This window comes from Drosophila sulfurigaster, chromosome 2L (genome assembly GCF_023558435.1).
Source record: "Drosophila sulfurigaster albostrigata strain 15112-1811.04 chromosome 2L, ASM2355843v2, whole genome shotgun sequence".
Lineage (NCBI taxonomy): Eukaryota > Metazoa > Arthropoda > Insecta > Diptera > Drosophilidae > Drosophila > Drosophila sulfurigaster.
In genome coordinates, this window is record NC_084881.1 from 24,297,480 (window position 1) to 24,312,699 (window position 15,220).

Sequence of the window (15,220 nt, forward strand, 5' to 3'; positions counted from 1 at the left end):
GAAATAGGCGAAATGACTGCAAATTTAAAAATAGTATTATTTTTAGACGTAAAATAGTATATTTTTATATGCAACTGCGGTCACACAGGCTATAAGTTATCGGCAAGGCAAACAATGAATGCACGACGTATAACGACGTCTCGTTCTAGAACGAAAACGCGAAATTGTTATTAAAAAGTGAGCAGGCGTACAATTACGTGTAAAAACCCGGTCACCACCACAAATGCAAGTGCAAGTGTATGCCAAGCAATAGCAACAAATTGCGCGTGAGATTTAGATAGCTTCCTGAGTAGCGTCACGTAGACGGCAAAGCGATTTGCAAATCGATATTCACACTCACACACACAAACGCACGCACACACACTCAAATAGAAACACACCAGTACAAACAGTATGGAAAATACATTAGAAGGTGGCGGCAGCGACGGCGGCGGAGGCGATGATGGCGAAAATAATATTTTGCCGCTCGCAACCATGTGTCAGGACACCACTACCGCACTCAGCACCACGCCTGCTTCCCCAGTTCCAGAAGCATCAGCGGTAAGACAATCTCGTAATCTGCCGCCCAATTTTTGCGCCTAATTCTTTTCATATCCATTCCACATACACACACATAGACAATGATAAGCAGCGACGCAGAACTTGCTGCGGCGTCATCGGTGGTAATGGCAACAAACAACAACAACGGCAGCAAAAAATTCGCAATTGGAGAACGAAGAAGAGACGAGCACGTTGGCGATAGAACAGCAGCAACACAACCACCTCAACAATAATAATAATAACAACAATAACGAGAGCAGCACTAAAACTAAGAAAGAGCAAGAGCAGCTGTCAAAAGGGGTTGACGATGGCAATGCAAATACCACAACAACTAAAACTACAACAACAACAGCTACAACGAATAATGTCAAAGTGACGGAAACAGCGCCGACAGCGACGCCAACAAAGGCAGCGACAGCAGCAGCAGCGACTAGTGCCGAATCAGACAGCAACAAAACGGGTAAGCAAAGCTGCCAAATGATTTGTTTTTGTTGTGTACTGTTGCGTTTGCTTATATTTGTTTTAATGCATCAACCCATTTTAGCAGAACGTAATCACAAGAAGAAAAAAGAAAGATAAGGAACGCGAACGGGATGATGATAAGCGCCACAACAACAGCAGCAGTAGCAGCAGTGATCCACGCAAGGATCGCGAAAGCAAGACGAGCAGCAGCAACAACAGCAGCAGCAAATCCTATACGAATCGCCATAGCAGCGATTACAAGAACAGTTCCAGTTCCTCATCCTCCAGCAGCTCCCGTAGCAAAGATAAAAAACCACATAGAAGCGATCGCGATAGGGATCGAGAAAGGGAAAAGGATCGGGATCGTGAGAGGGATAGAGAGAGAGAACGTGACAGGGATCGAGAGCGGGATAGGGAGAAGGTAATCATATTAATATATATTTATAACTGCTTTATTAGTCATTAATCAATCATAATTATGCACAGATACCATCGTCATCGTCAAGTTGCTCATCGAATTCACATTCAGATAGACGCCGTAGTTCGGACAGCAGTCGGAGCAGCAGTAACAACAGTTCCAGCAAGCTGACTGTCATAAAAGAAGAAAAGGATAAGGGAAAGGACAAAGAGAAGGAATCGATCGTGGAGCAGCCAATCAAAGTGGAAGTAGAGCAGCAGCAGCTGAAGGAGCCTGGAGCAGGAAACAATGTACTTAGTAACAACATCATAAACAACAGCAAACACATCAAGTCGGAGAGTGAGATCAAAAAGGAAGCAATTGAAGCGAAGCCTTTGCTCAATGGTGATGCTAACAAAACAGTGATAAAAACACGTGAGGAAATCACGCGACAACTGAGCTTTAACTCACAGCCAGATCCTGTAAAGAAGGAGAACAACACGAACCCAGATAACATAAAAAAGGAGAACAACACGAACCCAGATAACATAAAGAAGGAGAACAACACGAACCCAGATCCAGTAAAGAAGGAGAACAACAATTCAAGCACGAGCACCCCAACCAACTCCTCATCCGTTTTAATGCCTTCACCAGCGCCAAAAAGTAATAGCGGCAGCAGCGGCAATCATCATTCCTCATCTTCAACTTCATCCTCCAGTTGCAGTGTACGCAAATCGTCATCTTCATCGTCATCCAGCTCATCGAACAGTCATCACAAGACATCATCATCATCGTCGTCCTCCTCATCATCGTCCTCGTCACGGCATTCGTCGTCGTTCTCCTCACGCGACTGCTCTAAGTGTTATAAACGCTCCAAGATAAGACGCAGCAGCGTTGGCGTTCAATGCTTGCAACACGCACCGGTTTCCGGAGCCTGGCAAACAGTTCAGAGTCTACCACCGCCACCAGTGGCAAGTCGCAAGGCTCCTGGAGGACTGGAAAATCTCAAATACGGTCAATACTTTCAAGTGGAACAGTACCCGAATGGTGGCGCCTCCGTTGTGCATTTGTATCAGCATGAAATCGATGCACTGCCGCCCGATGAAATGGAGCAGCTGGTGGATGAGTTCTTTAGCGTATGTTTTGCCGAAGACGAGCAGGGTAATGCGCATCACGTGATGGGCATTGTGCACGATTCTGCGCGCTATATACCCGATCTTCTGGAGCACATGGCCGAGAACTATTCAACGCTTACAGTTAAGGCAGGCGTTCTCGGTCGCAACTCTGACATTGAGACATGCACCATGGCGCAGTACAATGAACAGGTTAGCGAATGAATCTATATACACCATTGCTCAAATTGAAATAACTTCCTTTATTATTCAATTGCAGGTGGTGCGCAATTATTGCCAAGGCACATTTCGCTATGGGCCACTGCATCAGATCAGTCTGGTGGGCAAAGTGCACGAGGAAGTAGGCGGTTATTTTCCGGATTTACTCGGTCGCATCGAGCAGAATCCTTTTCTATGCAAGGCAAGTATTATCCACAAATCATTTTTGAACTATACATTTAATTGGCTTATTTAATAGACCATGCCTTGGGGTGTCAATTCCATATTGCAAACGGATCCGCGGCAATCAAACGATGGTCCAATATTGTGGATACGCGCCGGCGAGCAACTGGTGCCCACGGCGGAGTTAAACAGCAAGACGCCACTCAAGCGACAGCGGTAAGCACATACATTTTAAACTTCACTTACAATTCCTTCATTCATTTAACTATTTATTTAATAAATACTTTGCCTCATTTAATCACTAACCTTAACTAAAACCATCACAGCTTTTTAATTGTAATTCAACATTAAATAGCATTTATGATGATTAATAAATAAATCTCATCTATATTTAAATCAATTCGCTTATTATTAATTCCATTGCTTACTTATTTAAGTTACAAATTATTTAGTTTACTTTAAAAATGCATCATTTCCTAATTTAAATGTTCTCGAAATTAATAATGTCCTTCTGCTAAAGGACTCGCATCAATGAGCTGCGCAACTTGCAGTATCTGCCACGTTTATCAGAGGCGCGTGAAACAATGATTGAGGATCGCACAAAGGCGCATGCGGATCATGTGGGACATGGACACGAACGCATCACCACCGCGGCAGTTGGTGAGCTATATAAATACAATAACTGTCATTCTGAACTTCTCTTAACATGTTTACTCATTCATTACTCAGGTATTCTTAAGGCTGTGCATTGCGGACAATCCTATAACCAAAATCGCATCACTAAAGATGTGGTCGCCTTTGCCGCTCAGGACTTTAATACGTTGGTGGAGATGCTGCAACTCGATTTGCATGAGCCTCCCATATCCCAGTGTGTGCAGTGGATCGAAGATGCCAAGCTCAATCAGCTGCGACGCGATGGCATTCGCTATGCGCGCATTCAGCTAATGGACAACGACATCTACTTTCTGCCACGCAACATTATCCATCAGTTTCGCACGGTGACAGCTGTGACGAGCATAGGTAAGCTGATCTTTGTTAGTGAATGTCAGTATAAAATCTAATCAAATGGGTTGTTTTGCAGCTTGGCACTTGCGATTGCGTCAGTATTATCCCGGCCAGGAGGTGATCAACGAGAAAAACAATCCCGTGCTGGCCGAGACGCCGCATTACAAGGAGAAGCAAACCATATTACCCAATCCTATTGGTCACGACGAGCCTGGCAAGAAGACGCCTTCGAAGCGTACACACGACGGCAAGGCGAAGCGCAAGGCCATTGATATCGATGGCAAGGAGCGACGTTCCAGCGAAAGCAGCCTTGAGGATCACTCTCCAGCCAGTGCTTCGCCCACACAGCAAACCAAAAGCAGCAGCAATAGCACCAGCAGCGCCAACAACAACGGCAACAGCAGCACGCCTAGAAAGAAAACGAACAAAGACGACGCTAAAATTGATATGCGCAAAATGGTTTTGGATCACACTTACAAGTTGAAGGCGGCGTCTTCGGCTGTTACAGTGCTCGAGAAGGAGAGAAAAGTGTCCAGCAAGGATAAGGACAAGTCAAGTCGTGACAAAGATAAGGATAAAGACAAAGATACGGATAGAGATAGGGAAAGGGAAAGGGAAAAGGAGAAAGATAAGGAGAAGGAACGCAGCAGAAAGGAGCATAAGTCCGATCAGACAACACCCACAGCTTCGCCAGCAAAGATGCCACGCCTGACCAACGAAACTAGCACAGCAACAGCTTCAGCAGCTGTCACTGCAGTTGCCACAGCTGCAGCGCCTCCACTGCCTGTCATGCTGCCGCTGCTGCCTCTAGTGCCTCAGACACCCTTCATGCATCGCGAAGCGTATGTGAACAGCTTGAATCAAAAGGAGCCTGAAATCAAAATACAAGTGAAAATGGTCTCTGATGAGCCCACAGCTAAGAATGAAGTAGTCCCAGCACCACCCACAGCAACAACAGCAGTAACAACAACTCCATCCTCTCCCCCACCGATCATTGCGCCCGATCCAGTTGAAGATGTGGGCAATGAGCTAATTGTAGAGAGCACGCCACAACTTGTAGTGGACCACGAGGAGGAAGTATGTGAAGAGGTTGTTATACCACTGGACATAGCACCTCCACCACCACCGGCACCGCCGATACCGACACCAACGCCGCCCAAAACAAACACAATGCCCGTTGTGCGCATTACATCTACGCAATCAGCGACGACAACAACGCCACAAGTAGTTAAAGTTGTGTTGCCGGCTGCGTCGCTGACGCCGCTTGTGGGTCGCCTCTCCGCTGTGGTGTTGACGCCACCATTGCCGCCAATGCCATTGCCACCACCACCGCCGCCACCTCCACCACCAACAGCAGCAGCAGGAGCAGCAGCAGCAACAGCCACAATTGTGACAACTTTAAATAGAAGCACGAGCTTGCAGAAGACAACAAGCAGCAGCAACAGCAACAGTAGCAGCACCACAACCACCTATAAAACGTTCCATGTACCCTCACACAAGATCATTCTAACCGGCAGCAGAGCTGCAGCCAAATCCGCATCCGTTACCCCAGTCGATCTGCTCGGCTCGATCATGGCCAGCATGGACAATAAGCCCAGTATAACCAGCTCCTCAGCAACTGCCGCTACAGCGTCCGCATCATCAGCGACAGCCTCAGCTGGCAACAGCAAAAGTTCGACCACAAATACTTCCTCGCTGTCCTCCTACGCCAATTCCAATAACAGCTACTGAGAAATTGTGGCCGGCGAAGCAGGCAATGCAGCAGCAGCCCAGAGGCTCCTTCTCCACCTCCTGAATGCACGATGTCATCCAGAGCATCGTGCAACACACACATTATTAATTATTGCAGCTACACACAATTGTTGCAAATTGTTTCTGTAAATTTGTTTGTTTTGGAAGCAACTCAAGAGCAAAGTATTGAAGCGTTTAACGCAACTCAAAAACTTGTCTTGAGTTGGTTCTAAGAATCGTTTAACTGTATATATAGAAAAAAACAAAGGGGAATTAAGTACGTATATGAAAGCAACTAAAACCCAAACATATACACGCCCTATATATATTATATTTGATAACTGTAGAGAATTAAGCTCAAAACAAAATGCTAAACACTTTTTAGACATGTAGAAATTTTAATTTATTACCACAGGCACTTTAAGCTAAACAAAAACACAGACATTGGCAAAAAAACAGATAGACAAGCTTTGAGATACTTGAATAAGTGCATCATACTATATATATAGTATATTTTTTTTTTGTTGAGTGTGGTCGAGTATTTTTTGATTACCGGCCAACTACAAAGTGCAAAAAGCGTTCAATTATGGTTCGGAAATTAATTCAGTTTGTGTTTCATTCTTTTCTTAATATATATTTTGAAATGTTTTCGAGTGCGGATTAAAAAACACTTTTCACACTGACACACACCACAACTACACACACATATATATATCTCTAATTATATACATATATATACAACACATATATAATTGTAGTTTTTAAAGCCAATGCACGTTGAAGAAACAATAAAGATTCGGATCGTACAAAAATCAAATATATAATCGTGATCATTTACAAACTACAAATAATATAATACAAAATGCAATTACAAAATAATTCCATTTAAACACTACGCTTTAACCGCTGTCCCAATGCAAAGTTGGTGAATAAAGCATATGATGAGTCCTCTAATTTAGAGCTTGGAGCGCAGCTCCTCAATGCGACCTTGGGCAGAGCGCTGCAAGTCCATCAGCTTCATTGCGAATCCCATGTTGCCCTGGACCTTGATCTTGCCCTGGAAGAACGCCTTCTGTGGAGGCAACTTGCCCGTCAGCAACTCAAACACATCGTCATCGCTGATGATGAAGGTAACATCACATTTTTCTGTACGAACGAATAATTATAAATGATAATTAACTTATTTATTTCACAGTCGCTTCTTTACTTACGTGTGCCATTGAAGATCACTTTGCCCTTGCCCTGCTTGGCATCGATCACCCAGAAGCCACTCTGTCCCTGGGGTCCATTGTTTACCCTGAAGCCGTATACTGCGCGCACCTTTTCAATCAGATTATCCTTGTCTTCCTGCATGGCCTGCTCGAGCAGCTTTAACAGCGGCGACACCTTAAAACCCTCCTCACTTGTTGCCGCCTTGACAGCTGCAGTCAGATTATGCTTGGTGTTGCTGGCAGCCGGGAAACCTAGCCGATAGAGACCCACAACAACAGCGCCTCCCAAACCCAGATTGTGCTGCAGTGCCAGCTTTACATTGGCCACCTGGCGCTTCTCGGCCTGACCACGCAGCTGCCAGCAGAGCTCAGCGCACTGAGCCAAACCTGTGGCACCCAGAGGATGACCCTTAGAGATCAGTCCACCACTGGGATTGACCACAAACTTTCCTCCGTAGGTGTTGTCACCAGCATCAATGAACTCGCCAGCCTTGCCCTCGGCGCAAAGACCCAGCGCCTCATAGGTCACCAGCTCGTTGGCCGAGAAGCAATCGTGCAACTCAACAACCTGCACATCCTGTGGCTTGTAACCACTCTTCGCGAACAGACGCTGTGTGGCCAGGCGAGTCATGTCATAACCAGCAATCTTCATTAGGCTTTTGTCGGCAAAGGTAGACTCTGGGTCACTGGCCATCTCCATGCCCACGATCTCTACAGCCTGCTTCTCCAGACCATGACGACGCACGAACTGCTCAGATGCCAGAATAGCAGCACCAGAGCCATCGGAAGTGGGGCAGCACTGCAGCTTAGTCAGTACACCTTCGACCACCTGCGGCGACTTCATAATCTGATCCAGAGTATATTCATCGCGGAATTGCGAGTAGCTAAGCAAAGCGTATAAGGAGATAAGATTATGGTTTATGACACTCATAGAGATAACGTTTTCAATGCACTTACGGATTATTAACGGAATGTTTGTGGTTCTTCCAGGCAATCTTGCCGAAGTGCTCGGGCTTTGTGCCGTACTTCTTCATATGTTCTTTGCCAGCATTGCCAAAAATCTGGGCAGCCATGGGACCAGCTCCGATCTCGGTCAGCTCACCCATTTCTGTGATGTGGCGTTCCATGGGATTGGCACGATCGAAGTACTATAGAGTTAAGCGGAATTTATTTACGGTTTATGCTCTTAATCGCAGTTAATCAAACTCACCTTCGATGAGAGCGAACCACGCTCCATCTTCTCAAAGCCAAGAGCGAGCACACAATCAGCATTGCCCGACTCGATGATCTGCTTGCCCAGATACAAGGCACTGGAGCCCGTGGAGCAATTGTTGTTCACATTGTACACCGGGATGCCTGTCATGCCCACCTCGTAGACAGCACGCTGGCCGCAGGTGGAGTCACCATAGACGTAGCCAACGACAGCCTGTTGCACATCCGTGTATTGCAGTTTGGCATCCTGCAGAGCTTTGGTGACCGCCTCCTTGGCAAAGTCCGGATAGCAAACATCAGCACGGCGACCTGGTTTCTCGAACTTGAAAGGAAATCAATCCGATTCGAATTATTTATTTATAAGACTTAATCGGCACACTTTTAGATTATGCTTATAGCTAGAGATTCAGATTGCTCGACAAAAAAACAACAAATACCACTCTTCAATAGGCTTTCTACTTTGACCGCAGTGCACTGTAGTTCAAAGTCCGGTTGCGATAATTGCTGTTTTCCAGTAGCTTGGGATTGAGCAACTTGTCGTGCAGCCGCTTAGAGAAGGTTTCATCTCTTTGTTGTGTCGTCGCAATGTTTTGGTTTTTATGTGTTTATTTACCTTTGTCATGCCAACACCAACAACATAAACTCGAGTCTTGGTCATCTTGTTAATTACTTCTTTTTTTACTTTTTGATAGAAATGATAATTCCAACCGCTGCGACTCGGCTTTAATAATTTACTAATAAGTAAAGTAGTCGTTGGTAAACGGGCTTGTCAAGTAAATATCAGCAGTGTGACCGCAAGTTGTATATCAAAATATGCTACAATTACCTGGGAAATAAAGCAAAATATACCACAAGGGAAATTTTCAAAACTAGCAGATTCAGTTTCGGCCCGCAACTTTTTGAATTATGTATGCGAGCAATAGTTAACTATTTTATTTATTATCCTTTAATATAAAAGTATATACATCAAATATAGAACATAAGTATAGTCTGTAAAGTGTATATTTAATAATCTAAGGAAGTAAAGAAAGAAATAAATAATAAAGAATTTATGGTTTTACTTGGTCTCTTAAAACCAATAAATGACTTTCAAGAGGTAACTTAAATTTAAATATTATATATCCACCATATCATTATGATCCTACCAATAGGTATGCTTTATAGCTCTTATAGATTTTTGGAATCAGAATATCTAGTACTATCAAATGGCATTCAAGGATTTTAAAGCTTTAAATACAAGATTTACCCTAAAATGTTTTTAAGGTTTCAGAAAATGTTGCTGTTGCTGACCTAGTAGTTGTTGTTGTTGCTGGTCATTTAAAGACGAAAGAAATGCCGAAAAACTGTCAAATCGTCAGATGAAATACCAGGCGAACATAAATCAGCAGCAAGCAACTTAACAGAAAATCACTCATACTATTTGGGTCACTCAAGTGCTCCGAGAATACTCATAGATCAGCTCATGCGCTCAATCGTCACTGAGAGAAATTGAGTTTTTTTAATTTTTGTGAGGGAAGCTAAACTGCTTGCTACTTTATTATGTTCGCCTGGTATTTAAAATAAAGGCGCAGTATAATTTATATTTAATTTACATGCAATACTTACTTTTTTTACTGAATTTTTTCGGATTTTTCAAAATCGATCAATAGATCAAATCAATACAAACTGATTGGCATTAAAAAAAGGACGAATGTCCTTTGAACAGCCGAGTTACAATCATATTTTCATTAATAGAAAATTGCTTCTATCTCGGGTATATCCTGTTAGATCCTTGCAAGTCCTATATCAAACGAAGTCCATTAGTAAGGACTATCATCTATCCGAAGGACTTCAAAATCGTCTTGTTAGTTTTTAAGTTATCCTGTATTTTAGAATTTTCACATTTTCCTCAGCAATCGATAACCAATAAATTTCAATCAGATGTCGACATATTTTATTGATGCCAATCGATTAAGTTGATCATATCCTTTAAAATGATGTCAGGATATGGACGAGGTATGTATAATTTCGTAATATTTAAATTAATTTTTTTGTGCCCCTAAAAGTATGCAACATAAAATATTTCAGAAAATGTTGCTGTTGTTGTCCTAGTAGTTGTTGTTGTTGTTGTTGGTCATTTAATAACGACAGAACTGCCGAAAAAGTGTCAAATCGTCAGATGAAATACCAGGCGAACATAAATCAGCAGCAAGCAATTTTACAGAAAGTAACTCAAACTATTTGGGTCACTCAAGTGCTGTTTTTCGTTCCGAGATAGATCAGCTCATGCGCTCAATCGTCACTGAGAGAAATTGAGTTTTTTTAATTTTTGTGTGGGAAGTTAAACTGCTTGCTACTCTATTATGTTTGCCTGGTATTTTACCTGATGATTTGACACTTTTTGATTTGACACTTTGACTTTTTTTTTCGCGGCCGCTGAAAGTGAACAACAACAACAACTACGAGTGACGGCTAATAAAATAAACGTTGCCTATCATAAAGGCGCAGCGTAATTTATATAATATTTAAATTAAACTTACGTGCAATACTTATATGTCGGGTGTATCCTGTCAGATCCTTGCAAGTCAAACGAAGTCTATTATTAAGGACTATCATCTGGCCGAAGGACTTTCAAATCGGCCTCTTAGTTTTTGAGTTATCCTGTATTTTAGAAATTTTAAATTTTCCTCAGCAATCGATAACCAAAAAATTTCAATCATATATCGATATATTTTACTGATCCCTATCGATTAAGTAATCATATCCTTTAAAAATATGTCAGGATATGGTCGAGTTATGTTTAATTTTGTCCTATTTAAATAAATTTTTTGTGCCCCTAAAAGTATGCAACATAAAATATTGTTTTCAATTCAAATTGAAAAAGCCGTTATAGAATGCTTGTCCGGCATGTCCTAGTAGTTGTTGTTGTTGGTCATTTAAAGACGACAGATATGCCGAAAAAGTGTCAAATCGTCAGATGAAATACCAGGCAAACATAAATCAGCAGCAAGCAACTTTACAGAAAGTCACTCATACTATTTGGGTCACTCAAGTGCTCCGAGAATACTCATAGATTGGCTCATGTGCTTAATCGTCACTGAGAAAAATTGAGTTTTTTTTATTTTTTGTTTGCGAAATTAAACTGCTTGCTACTCTATTATGTACGCCTGGTATTTCACCTGATGATTGGACACTTTTTGGCGTTCGCGGTTCATAAAACCGCAGCGTAATTCTTAATTAAATTAAATTTACAATACTTTCTTTTACTGAATTTGACTTTTTTGCTTATACCCTTTATTACCCTTTTTTTTTTTTTTAATTATATTCCGAAAATTACGTTATGAAGTGCAAGTTATATTGTATTGTTTTCAATACTATAATTGTTTCGCAAATAATTTAAATAATTTATTTTATTATATTTATCATTAAATACATTAATGAATAGCGAACATAATCGATGTTTAACAAATTGAAATCATCGATGTAGCGCGAGTGCTATCGATGTTTCTTTGCGTCTAATCTAATCTCTGCCGTGCCCAATAGCAATGTACAACAGTATGACAGTATAACAGCGATCTCACCCGTTGTATATAAATTTGAACGAACACTTGCTGTTTGTACGCCGGGAACAACAGACGGAATACAAAATGACCAAGACAAAAGTGTACGTTATCGGAGTCGGCATGACCAAGGTACAAAGTATGAAGACGACCTTTGATATGGCCTGCTAACAAAGAGATCTTTATGTTCCAGTTCGAGAAGCCTGGTCGCCGTGCCGATGTTTGCTATCCCGACTTTGCCAAGGAGGCGGTGACCAAGGCTCTACAGGATGCCAACATCAAGTTCGACGAGGTGCAACAGGCTGTCGTTGGTTACGTCTATGGTGACTCCACCTGCGGCCAGCGTGCTGTCTACGAGGTGGGCATGACAGGCATCCCGGTGTACAATGTGAACAACAATTGCTCCACGGGCTCCAGTGCCTTGTATCTGGGAAAGCAGATAATCGAGTCGGGCAATGCTGATTGTGTGCTCGCCCTTGGCTTCGAGAAGATGGAGCGTGGTTCTCTGGCCTCCAAAGTGAGTTAGCTTAATTTGCATTAATAGCATGAACAACAATTTACTTCCGTTTTATTCAATAGTACTTTGATCGCGCCAATCCCATGGAGCGCCACATCACAGAAATGGGTGAGCTCACCGAGATCGGAGCTGGTCCCATGGCAGCCCAGATCTTTGGCAATGCTGGCAAAGAACATATGAAGAAGTACGGCACAAAGCCCGAACATTTCGGCAAGATTGCCTGGAAGAACCACAAACATTCGGTCAATAATCCGTAAGTTTTAGCCGCAAACGAAGTCGAAAGTTCAATCTGCCAGTAGACGCGGCTTATCTAATCTCTTGTCGTTGGGGGCCATCCTCAGGCTGAACATTGGCCATTCGATTAATCTGCTGCACCCTATGGCGTGTTATGTATATCTACTTTTTCACTCTTCCCTTTTAGATACTCGCAGTTCCGCGATGAATATACGCTGGATCAGATTATGAAGTCGCCTCAGGTGGTCGAAGGTGTACTGACTAAACTGCAGTGCTGCCCCACTTCCGATGGCTCTGGTGCTGCCATTCTGGCATCTGAGCAGTTCGTGCGTCGTCATGGTCTGGAGAAGCAGGCTGTAGAGATCGTGGGCATGGAGATGGCCAGTGACCCAGAGTCTACCTTTGCCGACAAAAGCCTAATGAAGATTGCTGGTTATGACATGACTCGCCTGGCCACACAGCGTCTGTTCGCGAAGAGTGGTTACAAGCCACAGGATGTGCAGGTTGTTGAGTTGCACGATTGCTTCTCGGCCAACGAGCTGGTGACCTATGAGGCGCTGGGTCTTTGCGCCGAGGGCAAGGCTGGCGAGTTCATTGATGCTGGTGACAACACCTACGGAGGCAAGTTTGTGGTCAATCCCAGTGGTGGACTGATCTCTAAGGGTCATCCTCTGGGTGCCACAGGTCTGGCTCAGTGTGCTGAGCTCTGCTGGCAGCTGCGTGGTCTGGCCGAGAAGCGTCAAGTGGCCAATGTGGAGCTGGCACTGCAACACAATTTGGGTCTGGGTGGCGCTGTTGTTGTGGGTCTCTATCGATTGGGTTTCCCTGGTGCCAGCAAGGCAAAGTTGTAGATGTTGAATTTGTTTGTTTTTGTAAATATATTCTATGTATTATTGTTGTCTTTTAAATAATCACAATTCATTATTTGTTCGTTAATTGCGCTTGGATTTCTGCTTCCGCTTGGGCTTGGAGCGGCAGCAGAGGCGCCAGAGTGCCACAAAGCTGATGAGGATTATTAGCAGCACTCCAGCAATGGCCGAGTACACGTCCAGCGAGTAGTAAACAAAGCGACTGAGATGCACAGCACTGGGCTGCAGCAGTGGGGCACCACGCGTCTCTGCCACATGCTCCACCCACCACACGGCAGTGTCCAACGGCGGCTGAGGGCGGTTATTGTATGCGGTGGCAATCCGTTGGGCATTCAACTTGTACTCCGGATTCAAGGCAAGCGACAAAGCCTCAAAAACAGTCTCCTCGCTGAGGGTGGCAAAGTCCAGTTTCACTGCATTGCCACGTTCGACCAGCGAAGCAATGTTCAGGAACTGATCACCACAAATGGGCATGCCAACGATGGGCACTCCACTGGAGACGCCTTCGGTTAGGCCAAGCAGTCCACCATGTGTGAAAAAGATGCGCACGTTGGGATGTCCCAGTATGTCTCTTTGTGGCAGCCACTTCATGATGTGGACGTTTGATGGCTGATTGGGCAACGTTTCGTTCTCCCACTTCCAGATCACCTGTTGCTTGAGACGCGCCAATGCACGCAGCAAACCATCACGCTTCTCGCTATTCAAAGAGTGCGCCTTGAGTTGCGATCCCCAGCTGATGACAATCACGCCATGCTCGGCATTGTCCAGTAACTGCTGCAGCTGCGAACTTAAAGGTTTAGGCTTCCGGACGTGCACGCCGCCCACCTCGATGACATTGGGTGGCAGTGGCTTGGGGCCACTCAGCGAGAAGTGCTGGTTGAGGAGTATTAGTGAGGTGTTCTTCACCAGCTCAGCAGTGCTTGGAATGCCAGGGCCAAATCTCTGTAACAGCAGCTCATCAGCAGCAGGCACACACCACAATCTGAAAGGTAATGCAGAAATTCAGTTGCAATCTTCGCTAGCTATCAAGTTACTCACTTGTAGAGCAAGTTGAGCGAGTGAGTGGCCACCCAGTTACCCAGGCGTGCGCCAAAGTCCATCTGCTGTGATTGACCCAGGAACAGAGCAGATATATACGAAGGAATCAGGGGAGCGCCCACGCGTTCGTAGTGCCAAGGCATCATGGCGGAGCTGCAGAGTGCCACAACAGGAGCTTTCAGCTTGTAGGCCACGCCCATTAGGCAATCCGTGTTGAAGTGCTCCATGAGTATGACATCATAATAGCCTGGTGGATGCTTGAGCACCTGCTCCAATCCATCGCTGTAAAGTGTCTCGCGGCAAGCATCGTTGCCATAGGCATAGAGGTATGAGAAATCCACATAGGGCAACAGAAATGACAGGCGACGTCCCTCAAAGATCTACGGGAAACACACTTTGATTTCTACTCGATCAATCCAAGAGAGCAAAACTTACATTAAAGTCCAGTGTAATGCTGAAATTACTGTGTAGCCAAGTGGTGGCTGTGCATCCGGATACGGACTGATGACATCCACGTTGTGACCACTTTCCGCCAGACCGCGCAGGATCGGGTGAAAGAACTGAAAGTGACTGATAGCTGGATGCGGAAAGAGGCCCAAGATCTTAAGGGAAAGACTTGTACCCAGAGAGGAGAACAGTGAAAAGAGCAACAACCACATCCAATTGTATTTTGAACCCATTTTACACCGATTCATAATTAATTTTCGAATACTTCGCAAGTATTCTTTCGAATATGTAATAGACGATTTATTATTTATATATGTTATGTGTACGAGTATAGATGCACTGCTATAATTAACCTCTAGATAGGTAATGAACTTGCTCAAAATTACTCAATTACGAGTGAGCGAAAGAAACACTTGTGTTTACCACGAACATCGTCCAACAACTGAGAGATCTGCTTCACCGACAATGTGAGACCCGAAAGAAATTACGTTTTCGATTAAGGGA

At 44.0% G+C, this 15,220-nt stretch overlaps 4 protein-coding genes across 4 annotated transcripts; 2 read left to right on the forward strand and 2 right to left on the reverse strand.

The window, feature by feature from the left end:
• Positions 1-393: 393 nt before the first annotated feature.
• LOC133848215 (uncharacterized) lies at positions 394-5,977 on the forward strand. Its single transcript, XM_062283700.1, is given in 10 exon segments — positions 394-540; positions 796-1,000; positions 1,085-1,101; positions 1,103-1,423; positions 1,489-2,724; positions 2,792-2,932; positions 2,990-3,129; positions 3,434-3,573; positions 3,643-3,933; positions 3,995-5,977. Coding segments are annotated over 10 exon segments (4,293 nt in total). The 3' UTR covers positions 5,650-5,977.
• A 467-nt stretch (positions 5,978-6,444) lies between these two features.
• LOC133850153 (sterol carrier protein 2) lies at positions 6,445-8,846 on the reverse strand. The gene is made up of 5 exons (XM_062286151.1): positions 8,686-8,846; positions 8,071-8,394; positions 7,818-8,008; positions 6,861-7,744; positions 6,445-6,795 (listed from the first exon to the last, which is right to left on the reverse strand). The coding sequence occupies exons 1-5, from the start codon at positions 8,728-8,730 to the stop codon at positions 6,605-6,607; spliced, it is 1,635 nt and encodes a 544-aa protein (XP_062142135.1). The 5' UTR covers positions 8,731-8,846; the 3' UTR covers positions 6,445-6,604.
• Positions 8,847-11,592: 2,746 nt separating this feature from the next.
• Positions 11,593-13,273, forward strand: LOC133835293 (sterol carrier protein 2). Its single transcript, XM_062265288.1, has 4 exons — positions 11,593-11,743; positions 11,805-12,128; positions 12,191-12,381; positions 12,550-13,273. Exons 1-4 carry the CDS (start codon positions 11,699-11,701, stop codon positions 13,211-13,213), a joined length of 1,224 nt encoding a protein of 407 aa, XP_062121272.1. The 5' UTR covers positions 11,593-11,698; the 3' UTR covers positions 13,214-13,273.
• LOC133848226 (UDP-glycosyltransferase UGT5-like) lies at positions 13,025-14,949 on the reverse strand. The gene is made up of 4 exons (XM_062283711.1): positions 14,946-14,949; positions 14,705-14,871; positions 14,270-14,649; positions 13,025-14,213 (listed from the first exon to the last, which is right to left on the reverse strand). Exons 1-4 carry the CDS (start codon positions 14,947-14,949, stop codon positions 13,295-13,297), a joined length of 1,470 nt encoding a protein of 489 aa, XP_062139695.1. The 3' UTR covers positions 13,025-13,294.
• Positions 14,950-15,220: the final 271 nt, after the last annotated feature.

Bases quoted from the DNA above. Each gene is read 5' to 3' on its own strand.
- LOC133848226 (XM_062283711.1), bottom strand. The intron at 14,650-14,704 runs GTAAGTTTTGCT...TGTTTCCCGTAG, and splicing joins GCATTACACTGGACTTTAAT to ATCTTTGAGGGACGTCGCCT. The intron at 14,214-14,269 runs GTGAGTAACTTG...ATTACCTTTCAG, and splicing joins TCGCTCAACTTGCTCTACAA to ATTGTGGTGTGTGCCTGCTG.
- LOC133850153 (XM_062286151.1), bottom strand. From the start codon at position 8,730: ATGACCAAGACTCGAGTTTATGTTGTTGGTGTTGGCATGACAAAG. The intron at 8,395-8,685 runs GTAAATAAACAC...TTTCCTTTCAAG, and splicing joins TTGGTGTTGGCATGACAAAG to TTCGAGAAACCAGGTCGCCG. The intron at 6,796-6,860 runs GTAAGTAAAGAA...TCGTTCGTACAG, and splicing joins AGTGATCTTCAATGGCACAC to AAAAATGTGATGTTACCTTC.
- LOC133835293 (XM_062265288.1), top strand. From the start codon at position 11,699: ATGACCAAGACAAAAGTGTACGTTATCGGAGTCGGCATGACCAAG. The intron at 11,744-11,804 runs GTACAAAGTATG...TTTATGTTCCAG, and splicing joins TCGGAGTCGGCATGACCAAG to TTCGAGAAGCCTGGTCGCCG. The intron at 12,382-12,549 runs GTAAGTTTTAGC...CTTCCCTTTTAG, and splicing joins AAACATTCGGTCAATAATCC to ATACTCGCAGTTCCGCGATG.